At 39.0% G+C, this 17995-nt stretch overlaps 1 protein-coding gene across 1 annotated transcript in view; it reads left to right on the forward strand.

Annotated features, from left to right (window-relative positions):
* The first annotated feature begins 477 nt into the window (after positions 1 to 477).
* LOC118375235 (myelin expression factor 2-like) overlaps positions 478 to 17995 on the forward strand; it is a 42676-nt gene continuing 25158 nt past the window's right edge. Inside the window, exons 1-7 of the mRNA XM_052501662.1 lie at positions 478 to 669; positions 1955 to 2343; positions 3158 to 3210; positions 4180 to 4187; positions 6675 to 6768; positions 7075 to 7272; positions 7612 to 7765. Coding sequence (XP_052357622.1) covers positions 584 to 669; positions 1955 to 2343; positions 3158 to 3210; positions 4180 to 4187; positions 6675 to 6768; positions 7075 to 7272; positions 7612 to 7765 — 982 coding nt within the window. The 5' untranslated portion in view covers positions 478 to 583. The remainder of the gene's footprint in view (positions 670 to 1954; positions 2344 to 3157; positions 3211 to 4179; positions 4188 to 6674; positions 6769 to 7074; positions 7273 to 7611; positions 7766 to 17995) is intronic.

Genomic DNA, 17995 nt, shown 5'->3' on the forward strand with positions numbered 1-17995 from the left:
GCCACCCAGGCAGCTGATGAAACCGAGGAGTTTGTTTCTGTTATAAAGCCCTTTTGTTGGGAAAAGCTCATTCTGATTAGCTGTGCCTGGCTCCCAAGTGGTGGGCCTATGTGTGTGTGTGTATTTCTTTATTATTATTTTTAACCATTTTCTACATTGTAGAATAATAGTGAAAACATCAACAATGAAATAACACATTTGGAATCATGTACTAACCCCGTGTCAGCCTAGTGGTTACAGTGATGGGCCAGTAATTGAAAGGTCGCTTTTGTCCCTGAACAAGGCTGTTCCCTGGTTGTTCTTTGACTTGCCTTGTTAAATACTTTTTTGAAATTATGTTTCGATTTGGTTTTAGTAATTTCAATATTGAAATTACTAAAACCATATCGAAACTTTAGAAATATATCAATTGTTTGTTGAAACCTAATGGGTGTTTCGGTTTTAGGCTATGAAAGACAACCAGGCCAAATTCTCGCATTTTCTCGCGTTGGTGGAGGCCTGGAGCGTCACTAATTTTAAATTGCGCAGTGTTAGCGGAGGCGCATCTCTCGATTGAATTAGCTTTCTCTGCAAACCGACGAATATGGCAGATATTGTCCAGGAAATTATTGAACCCATTGAGGCTGAGACAGAGGGAACATCTCAGGATGGCACGAATGGCCTGAAAATGTAACTAAAATGTCGTATTTTTCTGACAATCTGTGCTGCACTCACAGGCAAGATGGAGGCTAGCTAACGTTAGCCTAGCATTAAAGCTAGCATCAAACTAGCTATGGCTTGCTATCTAGTTGCTACTTTGCTTGCTTGCTAGCTAGCTAACTTGTTGGTTATCGTCAAATTTGTTTTTAGATTAGTGTAATATATCGTTATTTTACTAGGTAGTTATGCAGATAACTACATTAGTTTTATCCATCCAACCATGTGTAGCTAGCTAACGTTAGTGCGTTTAACTCATAGAATTATCATACTAGAACGTACATGAACCGTTTGGCGGATAAATGTCAGCCATTTTGGGCAGGGAGTTGGTCAACCATTGTTTGCCAGTACTGTGAAAAGACTGTAAATAATGTATTTGAGAAATGTATCCTTACTGTATGTTAGCCAGCTTTAGAGGAATGATTCCATATTTTTTGGGAATGCCAACATTCCATTCAGACAATGCAGTCAATCCACAGCCATAAACTGGCTGAAATCAGTTGATGATGGGACTTATCAATGCATCAAGTAACGTTACTAATATTGCTCTCCAAGAAAACATTTAGACATTAAGGTCTGTTTTGTGTGTATATTATATATATAACATTTTAATTAGTATCTTTATACAGAACATTTGTATAAAACTAATGAACTGTACAATATATTGCATTATTTTAGTTTTACAATTATATTACAGCATTTTTGATATGTCACATGCCTTTTTTCTTTTACTACATAAAGTAAAATCTGGATTATACCTCGACTGCCATCCATTCCTATTAGACTGGTTTGGATTTCTCCCTGACCAATATGGCTGCAATTTTCAGCCCATTGTGGGACTTTGAAGGTGTATAACATTGGCCCCTCAGTAATTTAATAGGATTTATATGGTTTAGGTGCACAGTCCCTTAATGGAGATTTAGCTAGCGAACAGTTAGATAGCCAATAGACAGTTGGTAGTAATGTATTGCCCGTGTAGAGCCGACAGTTTGAATGGAGTCAATTTGTAGTTGAATCAAGAGTTGCCTACAGTAACTTTCCTCTCCTCTCTGTGAAAAGTTGACTTTGTAGCTAACTAGCCGTTTGTGTCTATAAACCCATGTTAGTTAAGGGAGATTGAAGTTGCATAAACTTATGTGCACATCTTTGTTATTTGGCACATGGGTGAAATGACCATGCCATGTAGGTTTAGGTAACATTACCTATAACAGACAAGCTAGCTGCATCCATTAATACGGTCCTCTTCTGTTTTCTTCAGAGAGCCGGAAGAAGACGAGGTTCTTGGTGAAGATGTCCCTGCAGAAGAAGAGGACCTAGGCCTGGGTGATGACGAGGTCCTTGGAGATGAGGTCCTTGGTGATGATGATACCCTTCTCGATGGTGACCCTATCGATGACGCCCCTATCAATGATGCCGAAACCCTTGCAGATGACCCTACTGATGCCCCAACCCAAAATACTAAGTCTGAGCTCAAAGAAAAGATGTCCGGAGGAGGCCGCAAAGGGAACCGCTTCCACCCCTACAAAGAGAAGCAGGTCACTGGGGACAAGAAGGGCGGAGGAGGGGGTCACAGGAACCGTGTGTTCATTAGCAATATCCCCTATGACACGAAGTGGCAGGCTATTAAAGATCTGATGAGAGAAAAAGGTAATCCATCCACACACAGGGCCATGCTTCTTCTCCCTATAGAGATGAGCCCTATTCTTTCCAGCTCAACAGGAGCTTTCTCAGTCCTCTTTGTGACCAGAACATAGACCTAGCCATATCTTCTCGTAGTTCCTTCTTTTGAGGCAACATGTTATTGTATTGCCGATGTTATTAAGTCAGTAGAATAGACATTTCTGGATTTTTCATTTTTTTACTCCTTGGTGGACACCAATTTAGCTTGGATTGAATTGAAATGTCTGTGCTTGTTAAAGTTGTTATGTAGTTAGCTACTATTGGTTTTATGATATTGACTTACAGCTCCAAAATGTAACCTCAGACAATTAGTAGTATTGACTACTTGATTCAGTTGAACCTGTGTTAAGGTGACAAATGATTGTTTTGTATGAATGAAACCATTGTCTTTCTGTGCACTGAACTATTGGGTCTTTAGCTCTTCACAAAGTCTTTTTTCAAGGTGAAAAGGACACCTTTTAAACTGTAGTGACTTCTTGCTATGTTGACAGGAACCGTGTTGACCAAACTGTTCTTCTATACTGAAGTGTGATCTGAATTCCCAGGTTGACAGTAGTTGACTGACTGTGTGTCTGTCTCAGTCGAGCCCAGGAAGGCATTGGAAGGGGTTGTGTGGTGACTATTGGTCTGGGCTCACTGTTGACCAATCATGGGGAAGCATCGTAACGGCATAACCAAGGCAACGGCCTGCCCTGGAGCGAGAGTGGTGGTTCAACAGTCGACTGGTGATTTTAAATGCCTTTTGTTCTCTTGGTATTTTTCCTTTGTATGTCTCATGAAGTTGGTGAGGTTACATACGTGGAGCTCTTTAAGGATGCTGAAGGAAAGTCAAGGGTAAGTGATGTGGACCAACTCACTGCACGAGGTTTTAAATGCCCTCCACTGCAGTATATCTTTATTTACCAAGTGTTCTGTAAGGCACTGATCCAAGGGGTTATCCATGTATGTCTATGGGATGATATGTTGGTGGCTGTTAGCTAGAGCCTGTTATAGCCTAGTTGGCTGTAGAGTGATGGAGGATGTCTTCTTGTTGATTCTGGAACACTAACTTGAATTCATCTGAAACTTAGTACACCTTTGTTTTTAAGTTGTTGTAGTCTTCTCAATTGGTGTCAAAGTTTGGCAGTTGACCATTTCTCAAAGGGATTTTGATGTCTTATTGATTGACATTTTACTTTTCGGTCTTCAAATTGTTACCTTTTTATTTGGATCAATGTCACAATTATCTCTTCATGAACAAACTAATTATTTCTAAAATATTGTAGATTTTGTATAAAGTAACTTTCTTCTTTCTCCAGCGGCTCACAGTAAAATCTCACCATCGTTTATTCATCTGTAATATTATGATGCAGCCAGGAATTTGCAAACTAGGTTGTGAATGTATTCAATTCAGCCATTTAATGTAATATGTAGTTTGAGAAATGGACTGTTTAGTATATACTCCTAAACAAACGTAGACACAGAACGGACATATTTGTAAGTATATCCTGAGTTCTTTTATTCCACTGAAGACGGTAAGGTACCATGTCTCTACTGGGAACAAAAAAAAACAATAGGAATATAGGAACCCAAGTCAATGTCTTTTAAATTCACTTAACTTTTTATCTTGGATACGATCAAAACACACTCTCCACATCAAGGCCTGTTAGCTGGCCCTTCAAGATGGATTATGTAATCTACTGATAGCATGATGTCAAATGTGTGATGATGATGATGTTAACTGTTGTCAGTCTAATCACTGTCTTTGTTCATTCCCTCTGTTATGGATCTGTGTCTCTGGATCCCCTGGTGTTATCTGTACAGGGATGTGGGTAAGGAACCAAACTTTACCTGTCTAACTTTGCAACATGGTCTCAGTACATTTTGTATGATCCTGTACGTAAATCTGACACACTCCCTTTAATATGATGTTTTACATTTCGTATGGTATGTGTTAATTTCATATGAAATGTTAATTACAATTTTCATATGTTATAAATTGCAGTTTGTAATTTGCAATGTGTATATGCTACTAATTCCAATTTGTGGCCCATGCTAGCTAGGTGGCTAACATTAGCTAGGTTAAGGTTAACCTCTCTGGGATATGTAGGACGCTAGCCTCCTACCTGGCCAAAATCCAGGGAAGATGCAGAGCGCCAAATTCAAATAAATTACTATAAAAATGTAACTTCCATGAAATCACACATTCAATATACCAAATTAAAGTTGCACTTGTTGTGAATCCAGCCAACGTGTCAGATTTCAAAAATACTTTACGGCGAAAGCAAACGATGCTATTATCGGAGGATAGCACCCCAGTAAACAAAGACAGACAAGCATTTTTCAACCATCCAGGTGCGACACAAAACACAGAAATAATGATATAAAACATGCCTTACCTTTGACAAGCTTCTTCTGTTGGCACTCCAATATGTCCCATAAACATCACATATGGTCCTTTTGTTCGATTATTCCCATCGATATATATCCAAAATGTCCATTTATTTGGCGCGTTTGATCCGGTTCCAACTCGCTCAACATGACTACAAAAGTTACCTGTAAGCTTTGTCCAACCATTTCAAACTACTTTTGTAATACAACTTTAGGTATTTTTTTACATATAAAATTGAAGACTGGATGATCTGTGTTCAATACCGGAGGAAAACAAAGTGTAGCTAGCTTTCAGGTCACGCACCTCTAACAAAGAGTACACTTCCCTCATTCTGAACAGTGTTACTTCTTCATTTCTCAAAGGAAAAACCTCAACCAATATCTACAGACTGACATCCAGTGGAAGCGATAGGAACTGCAAGAAGGTCCCTTAGAAATCTGGATTTCCAATGAAAACCCATTGAAAAGAGTGACCTAAAAAAAAAAAAAAAATCTGAATGATTTGTCCTCGGGGTTTCGCTTGCCAAATAAGTTCTGTTATAGTCACAGACATGATTCCAGTGTTTTCTATCCAATATGCGTTATCTATAATAATATGCGTATCTTAGCTTCTGAGTGTGAGTGGCAGGCAGTTTCATTTGGGCACACTTTTCATCCAAAATTCCGAATGCTGCCCCCTATCCTAGAGAAGTTAATGGGTTAGGTTTAGCTAACATGCTAAGTAACTAAAAAGTAGTAAGTAGTTGCTAAAGTTTTCCTTGAGATTCGAACATGCAACCTTTGGGTTGCTAGACGTTATATATCCACCCCAACCAACCACCATTTAGTTTTTTGCCTTAAGTAAACTTCTGTTTCATGTAAAAAGTGTCAAGTCGTACTAATTTCAGTGTCCCGGATTTACTTGTAATATGTTAAGTCTAGTCTGAGACCAGGCGGACACGGGGTGCTTCTCAAATGACACCCTATTCCTAGGGCCCTATACAATCTGTTTGAATTCTATTGCGTGACTCTGTTTAGCTTCTCCCCAAATTCAGTTTTCTCCGTTTTTGTATGTCCAAGTTTCAGTTTTTCCAGGTTTTCGCTCAAATCTTAAACCACCCCAGGAGGCCAATTTTGAAGCCTGGGGAAAACACTTCAATGTCAATTATTTTGGTATACACAGCACCTAGCAATTTGCTTTTATTTTGCTTTGTTTTTGTAGTGTATGTGATGGTAGTGTTTGCCAAACAGATACCCACTGGATTTATGCAAATAATTATTCAGCCAGGTAAGCATAGGCTACTTTGTAGAAGGTTTTTGGGTGAGCCTTTCCATCTACCAGAAGAGTTTATTAGCATTGTCGCAAACCTTTACATAAAGGGGTAGCTGCACGCACAGGTGGGGGGGGAATTCTTGTTGCCTCTTCAGAGTTGCAGGAAATACGAATCATTGACGCATTCTGTTAATGTCTTGGGCAAATTAATACTTTTTTTTAGACATTTAGTTGATTCCCTACTAAGTTGGAGCGGCAGGTTAGCCTAGTGGTTAGAACATTGGACTAGTAACCGGAAGGTTGCAAGTTCAAACCCCTGAGCTGACGAGGTACAAATCTGTCGTTCTGCCCCATAACAGGCAGTTAACCCACTGTTACTAGGCCGTTATTGAAAATATGAATTTGTTCTTAACTCACTTGCCTAGTAAAATATATTTGAAAAAGTTCAATACATTTTTGAATTTTATTGTCTGGATTCTGTGGTACCGTCCTCGTGTAGGGCCCTATATTCCCCATTCAGTACACTACTTTTGACCAGAGTCACATTGGGCTGCTAATAGGGTTCTGGTCAAAAGTAGTGTACTATAACATGGGGAATAGGGTCTATTTCAGACACACCTTAATTTCATGAGGCATTGTTATACATGTCTTCATCCACTGACTGTCTGTCCTGCAGTGTTGTGGAGTTCAAAGATGAGGAGTTTGTGAAGAAGGCCATAGAAGTCATGAACAAATATGATCTGAATGGAAGACCCCTCAATATCATGGCGGTAAGGACCTGTTCACACTCTAGGCACCACACGGTGATGAGAGATTACATTTAGTGGTGTGCAAAATCTGCACTTCCAGCCTGCTGGAAATGTGGTTACATTAACATGGTTTGTAACTGTAATCACTGAGAACTAGGCCTAGTTAACGTCAAAGTTTAGAGTTGTAATTATAGGTTGGAGGTCAAAGGATGGGGCCATATGTGTTTATGTGTTGTTTCCCTGCTCCAGAACCCTGATGTGGATGGCTAAAGCTCAGAGTTGAAGTAATAGGTCAAAGTTTAGGGGTTATCTGTTTCCCCTTTTCAGGATCCTGATGGTGAGCGTGCTCGGCGTGTGCTGCAGCGTACAGGGGGGATGTACCCTGGAGGGGGAGGCAGGGGGCAGGAGGGGGGACCGGGTGGTGTAGGTGTACCCCCTTCCATCGCTAACAACCCCAACGTCCCCCATGAAGTTATCAGCTCTCTACGGGTCGGACGCCTAGGGACCACTGTGTTCGTAGCCAACGTGAGGACAAGCATACACACTATACTCTCTGATGTCTGTCTCTCTTCTCTGTGCCTTTGTCTCTGACCATCTCACCTCACTAAATTTATATCTGCTGTATTGAAGTACCAAGTTAACCTACCAATATTCCGGTTTACCAATTGAAGACAACTTGAGCAGTGCACTCTAAATCTCAAGTCCGACTGCGTCTTCCTAGAACTTGAAGTTCCATGTTGACCATGTTAGTTTCACTGTTCTCTATGCTATTGCTAACTCGTCTTCTCCTGTCTGTTTAGATGTGTTGTGTGGTAAGTTGTTTCTATGCTAACCCGGTCCCTCCCCTCTGCGGTCTCCTCCCAGCTGGACTTCAAGGTGGGCTGGAAGAAGCTGAAGGAGGTGTTTGGTATGGCAGGAACAGTGAAGAGGGCTGACGTGAAGGAGGATAAGGATGGGAAGAGCAGAGGGATGGGGACTGTTACCTTCGAACAGGCCCTGGAGGCTGTACAGGCTATCTGTATCCTTTATATACTACCACAGAACACACCCACCCTCAAACAGGCTGCAGATTCTATCTGTATCTTTATATATTATATACTACCACAGAACACACCCACCCTCAAACAGGCTGCAGATTCTATCTGTATCTTTATATATTATATACTACCACAGAACACACCCACCCTCCAACAGGCTGCAGATTCTATCTGTATCTTTATATATTATATACTACCACAGAACACACCCACCCTCCAACAGGCTGCAGATTCTATCTGTATCTTTATATATTATATACTACCACAGAACACACCCACCCTCCAACAGGCTGCAGATTCTATCTATCTTTATATATTATATACTACCACAGAACACACCCACCTCCAACAGGCTGCAGATTCTATCTATCTTTATATATTATATACTACCACAGAACACACCCACCTTCCAACAGGCTGCAGATTCTATCTGTATCTTTATATATTATATACTACCACAGAACACACCCACCCTCCAACAGGCTGCAGATTCTATCTGTATCTTTATATATTATATACTACCACAGAACACACCCACCCTCCAACAGGCTGCAGATTCTATCTGTATCTTTATATATTATATACTACCACAGAACACACCCACCTTCCAACAGGCTGCAGATTCTATCTATCTTTATATATTATATACTACCACAGAACACACCCACCCTCCAACAGGCTGCAGATTCTATCTATCTTTATATATTATATACTACCACAGAACACACCCACCTTCCAACAGGCTGCAGATTCTATCTATCTTTATATATTATATACTACCACAGAACACACCCACCTTCCAACAGGCTGCAGATTCTATCTGTATCTTTATATATTATATACTACCACAGAACACACCCACCTTCCAACAGGCTGCAGATTCTATCTGTATCTTTATATATTATATACTACCACAGAACACACCCACCTTCCAACAGGCTGCAGATTCTATCTATCTTTATATATTATATACTACCACAGAACACACCCACACTCCAACAGGCTGCAGATTCTATCTATCTTTATATATTATATACTACCACAGAACACACCCACCTTCCAACAGGCTGCAGATTCTATCTATCTTTATATATTATATACTACCACAGAACACACCCACATTCCAACAGGCTGCAGATTCTATCTGTATCTTTATATATTATATACTACCACAGAACACACCCACCTTCCAACAGGCTGCAGATTCTATCTATCTTTATATATTATATACTACCACAGAACACACCCACCTTCCAACAGGCTGCAGATTCTATCTGTATCTTTATATATTATATACTACCACAGAACACACCCACCCTCCAACAGGCTGCAGATTCTATCTATCTTTATATATTATATACTACCACAGAACACACCCACCTTCCAACAGGCTGCAGATTCTATCTGTATCTTTATATATTATATACTACCACAGAACACACCCACCTTCCAACAGGCTGCAGATTCTATCTGTATCTTTATATATTATATACTACCACAGAACACACCCACCTTCCAACAGGCTGCAGATTCTATCTGTATCTTTATATATTATATACTACCACAGAACACACCCACCTTCCAACAGGCTGCAGATTCTATCTGTATCTTTATATATTATATACTACCACAGAACACACCCACCCTCCAACAGGCTGCAGATTCTATCTGTATCTTTATATATTATATACTACCACAGAACACACCCACCCTCCAACAGGCTGCAGATTCTATCTATCTTTATATATTATATACTACCACAGAACACACCCACCCTCCAACAGGCTGCAGATTCTATGTATCTTTATATATTATATACTACCACAGAACACACCCACACTCCAACAGGCTGCAGATTCTAACTGTATCTTTATATATTATATACTACCACAGAACACACCCACCTTCCAACAGGCTGCAGATTCTATGTATCTTTATATATTATATACTACCACAGAACACACCCACACTCCAACAGGCTGCAGATTCTAACTGTATCTTTATATATTATATACTACCACAGAACACACCCACCCTCCAACAGGCTGCAGATTCTATCTATCTTTATATATTATATACTACCACAGAACACACCCACCTTCCAACAGGCTGCAGATTCTATCTATCTTTATATATTATATACTACCACAGAACACACCCACCTTCCAACAGGCTGCAGATTCTATCTATCTTTATATATTATATACTACCACAGAACACACCCACCTTCCAACAGGCTGCAGATTCTATCTATCTTTATATATTATATACTACCACAGAACACACCCACCTTCCAACAGGCTGCAGATTCTATCTGTATCTTTATATATTATATACTACCACAGAACACACCCACACTCCAACAGGCTGCAGATTCTATCTATCTTTATATATTATATACTACCACAGAACACACCCACCTTCCAACAGGCTGCAGATTCTATCTGTATCTTTATATATTATATACTACCACAGAACACACCCACCTTCCAACAGGCTGCAGATTCTATCTGTATCTTTATATATTATATACTACCACAGAACACACCCACCTTCCAACAGGCTGCAGATTCTATCTATCTTTATATATTATATACTACCACAGAACACACCCACACTCCAACAGGCTGCAGATTCTATCTATCTTTATATATTATATACTACCACAGAACACACCCACCTTCCAACAGGCTGCAGATTCTATCTGTATCTTTATATATTATATACTACCACAGAACACACCCACCTTCCAACAGGCTGCAGATTCTATCTGTATCTTTATATATTATATACTACCACAGAACACACCCACCTTCCAACAGGCTGCAGATTCTATCTGTATCTTTATATATTATATACTACCACAGAACACACCCACCTTCCAACAGGCTGCAGATTCTATCTGTATCTTTATATATTATATACTACCACAGAACACACCCACCTTCCAACAGGCTGCAGATTCTATCTGTATCTTTATATATTATATACTACCACAGAACACACCCACCTTCCAACAGGCTGCAGATTCTATCTATCTTTATATATTATATACTACCACAGAACACACCCACATTCCAACAGGCTGCAGATTCTATCTGTATCTTTATATATTATATACTACCACAGAACACACCCACCTTCCAACAGGCTGCAGATTCTATCTATCTTTATATATTATATACTACCACAGAACACACCCACCTTCCAACAGGCTGCAGATTCTATCTGTATCTTTATATATTATATACTACCACAGAACACACCCACACTCCAACAGGCTGCAGATTCTATCTATCTTTATATATTATATACTACCACAGAACACACCCACCTTCCAACAGGCTGCAGATTCTATCTATCTTTATATATTATATACTACCACAGAACACACCCACCTTCCAACAGGCTGCAGATTCTATCTATCTTTATATATTATATACTACCACAGAACACACCCACCTTCCAACAGGCTGCAGATTCTATCTGTATCTTTATATATTATATACTACCACAGAACACACCCACCTTCCAACAGGCTGCAGATTCTATCTGTATCTTTATATATTATATACTACCACAGAACACACCCACCTTCCAACAGGCTGCAGATTCTATCTGTATCTTTATATATTATATACTACCACAGAACACACCCACCTTCCAACAGGCTGCAGATTCTATCTGTATCTTTATATATTATATACTACCACAGAACACACCCACCTTCCAACAGGCTGCAGATTCTATCTATCTTTATATATTATATACTACCACAGAACACACCCACCCTCCAACAGGCTGCAGATTCTATCTATCTTTATATATTATATACTACCACAGAACACACCCACCCTCCAACAGGCTGCAGATTCTATCTATCTTTATATATTATATACTACCACAGAACACACCCACACTCCAACAGGCTGCAGATTCTATCTGTATCTTTATATATTATATACTACCACAGAACACACCCACCTTCCAACAGGCTGCAGATTCTATGTATCTTTATATATTATATACTACCACAGAACACACCCACACTCCAACAGGCTGCAGATTCTAACTGTATCTTTATATATTATATACTACCACAGAACACACCCACCCTCCAACAGGCTGCAGATTCTATCTATCTTTATATATTATATACTACCACAGAACACACCCACCTTCCAACAGGCTGCAGATTCTATCTGTATCTTTATATATTATATACTACCACAGAACACACCCACCTTCCAACAGGCTGCAGATTCTATCTATCTTTATATATTATATACTACCACAGAACACACCCACCTTCCAACAGGCTGCAGATTCTATCTGTATCTTTATATATTATATACTACCACAGAACACACCCACCTCCAACAGGCTGCAGATTCTATCTATCTTTATATATTATATACTACCACAGAACACACCCACCTTCCAACAGGCTGCAGATTCTATCTGTATCTTTATATATTATATACTACCACAGAACACACCCACCTTCCAACAGGCTGCAGATTCTATCTGTATCTTTATATATTATATACTACCACAGAACACACCCACCTTCCAACAGGCTGCAGATTCTATCTATCTTTATATATTATATACTACCACAGAACACACCCACCTTCCAACAGGCTGCAGATTCTATCTGTATCTTTATATATTATATACTACCACAGAACACACCCACCTTCCAACAGGCTGCAGATTCTATCTGTATCTTTATATATTATATACTACCACAGAACACACCCACCTTCCAACAGGCTGCAGATTCTATCTATCTTTATATATTATATACTACCACAGAACACACCCACCTTCCAACAGGCTGCAGATTCTATCTGTATCTTTATATATTATATACTACCACAGAACACACCCACCTTCCAACAGGCTGCAGATTCTATCTGTATCTTTATATATTATATACTACCACAGAACACACCCACCTTCCAACAGGCTGCAGATTCTATCTGTATCTTTATATATTATATACTACCACAGAACACACCCACCTTCCAACAGGCTGCAGATTCTATCTGTATCTTTATATATTATATACTACCACAGAACACACCCACCTTCCAACAGGCTGCAGATTCTATCTATCTTTATATATTATATACTACCACAGAACACACCCACACTCCAACAGGCTGCAGATTCTATCTATCTTTATATATTATATACTACCACAGAACACACCCACCTTCCAACAGGCTGCAGATTCTATCTATCTTTATATATTATATACTACCACAGAACACACCCACATTCCAACAGGCTGCAGATTCTATCTGTATCTTTATATATTATATACTACCACAGAACACACCCACCTTCCAACAGGCTGCAGATTCTATCTATCTTTATATATTATATACTACCACAGAACACACCCACCTTCCAACAGGCTGCAGATTCTATCTATCTTTATATATTATATACTACCACAGAACACACCCACCTTCCAACAGGCTGCAGATTCTATCTATCTTTATATATTATATACTACCACAGAACACACCCACATTCCAACAGGCTGCAGATTCTATCTGTATCTTTATATATTATATACTACCACAGAACACACCCACCTTCCAACAGGCTGCAGATTCTATCTATCTTTATATATTATATACTACCACAGAACACACCCACCTTCCAACAGGCTGCAGATTCTATCTGTATCTTTATATATTATATACTACCACAGAACACACCCACCTTCCAACAGGCTGCAGATTCTATCTATCTTTATATATTATATACTACCACAGAACACACCCACCTTCCAACAGGCTGCAGATTCTATCTGTATCTTTATATATTATATACTACCACAGAACACACCCACCTTCCAACAGGCTGCAGATTCTATCTGTATCTTTATATATTATATACTACCACAGAACACACCCACCTTCCAACAGGCTGCAGATTCTATCTATCTTTATATATTATATACTACCACAGAACACACCCACCTTCCAACAGGCTGCAGATTCTATCTGTATCTTTATATATTATATACTACCACAGAACACACCCACCTTCCAACAGGCTGCAGATTCTATCTGTATCTTTATATATTATATACTACCACAGAACACACCCACCTTCCAACAGGCTGCAGATTCTATCTGTATCTTTATATATTATATACTACCACAGAACACACCCACCTTCCAACAGGCTGCAGATTCTATCTATCTTTATATATTATATACTACCACAGAACACACCCACCTTCCAACAGGCTGCAGATTCTATCTGTATCTTTATATATTATATACTACCACAGAACACACCCACCTTCCAACAGGCTGCAGATTCTATCTATCTTTATATATTATATACTACCACAGAACACACCCACCTTCCAACAGGCTGCAGATTCTATCTGTATCTTTATATATTATATACTACCACAGAACACACCCACCTTCCAACAGGCTGCAGATTCTATCTATCTTTATATATTATATACTACCACAGAACACACCCACCTTCCAACAGGCTGCAGATTCTATCTATCTTTATATATTATATACTACCACAGAACACACCCACCTTCCAACAGGCTGCAGATTCTATCTATCTTTATATATTATATACTACCACAGAACACACCCACCTTCCAACAGGCTGCAGATTCTATCTATCTTTATATATTATATACTACCACAGAACACACCCACCTTCCAACAGGCTGCAGATTCTATCTGTATCTTTATATATTATATACTACCACAGAACACACCCACCTTCCAACAGGCTGCAGATTCTATCTATCTTTATATATTATATACTACCACAGAACACACCCACCTTCCAACAGGCTGCAGATTCTATCTATCTTTATATATTATATACTACCACAGAACACACCCACCTTCCAACAGGCTGCAGATTCTATCTATCTTTATATATTATATACTACCACAGAACACACCCACCTTCCAACAGGCTGCAGATTCTATCTGTATCTTTATATATTATATACTACCACAGAACACACCCACCTTCCAACAGGCTGCAGATTCTATCTATCTTTATATATTATATACTACCACAGAACACACCCACCTTCCAACAGGCTGCAGATTCTATCTGTATCTTTATATATTATATACTACCACAGAACACACCCACCTTCCAACAGGCTGCAGATTCTATCTGTATCTTTATATATTATATACTACCACAGAACACACCCACCTTCCAACAGGCTGCAGATTCTATCTACCACAGTACCTTCTTTATATATTATATACTACCACAGAACACACCCACCTTCCAACAGGCTGCAGATTCTATCTGTATCTTTATATATTATATACTACCACAGAACACACCCACCTTCCAACAGGCTGCAGATTCTATCTATCTTTATATATTATATACTACCACAGAACACACCCACCTTCCAACAGGCTGCAGATTCTATCTATCTTTATATATTATATACTACCACAGAACACACCCACCTTCCAACAGGCTGCAGATTCTATCTATCTTTATATATTATATACTACCACAGAACACACCCACCTTCCAACAGGCTGCAGATTCTATCTATCTTTATATATTATATACTACCACAGAACACACCCACCTTCCAACAGGCTGCAGATTCTATCTGTATCTTTATATATTATATACTGCCACAGAACACACCCACCTTCCAACAGGCTGCAGATTCTATCTGTATCTTTATATATTATATACTACCACAGAACACACCCACCTTCCAACAGGCTGCAGATTCTATCTATCTTTATATATTATATACTACCACAGAACACACCCACCTTCCAACAGGCTGCAGATTCTATCTATCTTTATATATTATATACTACCACAGAACACACCCACCTTCCAACAGGCTGCAGATTCTATCTATCTTTATATATTATATACTACCACAGAACACACCCACCTTCCAACAGGCTGCAGATTCTATCTATCTTTATATATTATATACTACCACAGAACACACCCACCTTCCAACAGGCTGCAGATTCTATCTATCTTTATATATTATATACTACCACAGAACACACCCACCTTCCAACAGGCTGCAGATTCTATCTATCTTTATATATTATATACTACCACAGAACACACCCACCTTCCAACAGGCTGCAGATTCTATCTATCTTTATATATTATATACTACCACAGAACACACCCACCTTCCAACAGGCTGCAGATTCTATCTATCTTTATATATTATATACTACCACAGAACACACCCACCTTCCAACAGGCTGCAGATTCTATCTATCTTTATATATTATATACTACCACAGAACACACCCACCTTCCAACAGGCTGCAGATTCTATCTATCTTTATATATTATATACTACCACAGAACACACCCACCTTCCAACAGGCTGCAGATTCTATCTGTATCTTTATATATTATATACTACCACAGAACACACCCACCTTCCAACAGGCTGCAGATTCTATCTATCTTTATATATTATATACTACCACAGAACACACCCACCTTCCAACAGGCTGCAGATTCTATCTATCTTTATATATTATATACTACCACAGAACACACCCACCTTCCAACAGGCTGCAGATTCTATCTATCTTTATATATTATATACTACCACAGAACACACCCACCCTCCAACAGGCTGCAGATTCTATCTATCTTTATATATTATATACTACCACAGAACACACCCACCTTCCAACAGGCTGCAGATTCTATCTATCTTTATATATTATATACTACCACAGAACACACCCACCTTCCAACAGGCTGCAGATTCTATCTATCTTTATATATTATATACTACCACAGAACACACCCACCTTCCAACAGGCTGCAGATTCTATCTGTATCTTTATATATTATATACTACCACAGAACACACCCACCTTCCAACAGGCTGCAGATTCTATCTATCTTTATATATTATATACTACCACAGAACACACCCACCTTCCAACAGGCTGCAGATTCTATCTGTATCTTTATATATTATATACTACCACAGAACACACCCACCTTCCAACAGGCTGCAGATTCTATCTATCTTTATATATTATATACTACCACAGAACACACCCACCTTCCAACAGGCTGCAGATTCTATCTATCTTTATATATTATATACTACCACAGAACACACCCACCTTCCAACAGGCTGCAGATTCTATCTATCTTTATATATTATATACTACCACAGAACACACCCACCTTCCAACAGGCTGCAGATTCTATCTATCTTTATATATTATATACTACCACAGAACACACCCACCTTCCAACAGGCTGCAGATTCTATCTGTATCTTTATATATTATATACTACCACAGAACACACCCACCTTCCAACAGGCTGCAGATTCTATCTATCTTTATATATTATATACTACCACAGAACACACCCACCTTCCAACAGGCTTCAGATTCTATCTATCTTTATATATTATATACTACCACAGAACACACCCACCTTCCAACAGGCTGCAGATTCTATCTATCTTTATATATTATATACTACCACAGAACACACCCACCTTCCAACAGGCTGCAGATTCTATCTATCTTTATATATTATATACTACCACAGAACACACCCACCTTCCAACAGGCTGCAGATTCTATCTATCTTTATATATTATATACTACCACAGAACACACCCACCTTCCAACAGGCTGCAGATTCTATCTGTATCTTTATATATTATATACTACCACAGAACACACCCACCTTCCAACAGGCTGCAGATTCTATCTGTATCTTTATATATTATATACTACCACAGAACACACCCACCTTCCAACAGGCTGCAGATTCTATCTATCTTTATATATTATATACTACCACAGAACACACCCACCTTCCAACAGGCTGCAGATTCTATCTATCTTTATATATTATATACTACCACAGAACACACCCACCTTCCAACAGGCTGCAGATTCTATCTATCTTTATATATTATATACTACCACAGAACACACCCACCTTCCAACAGGCTGCAGATTCTATCTATCTTTATATATTATATACTACCACAGAACACACCCACCTTCCAACAGGCTGCAGATTCTATCTGTATCTTTATATATTATATACTACCACAGAACACACCCACAGAACACACCCACCTTCCAACAGGCTGCAGATTCTATCTATCTTTATATATTATATACTACCACAGA

Source organism: Oncorhynchus keta, unplaced genomic scaffold (genome assembly GCF_023373465.1).
Source record: "Oncorhynchus keta strain PuntledgeMale-10-30-2019 unplaced genomic scaffold, Oket_V2 Un_contig_14101_pilon_pilon, whole genome shotgun sequence".
In the NCBI taxonomy this organism is placed as follows: domain Eukaryota; kingdom Metazoa; phylum Chordata; class Actinopteri; order Salmoniformes; family Salmonidae; genus Oncorhynchus; species Oncorhynchus keta.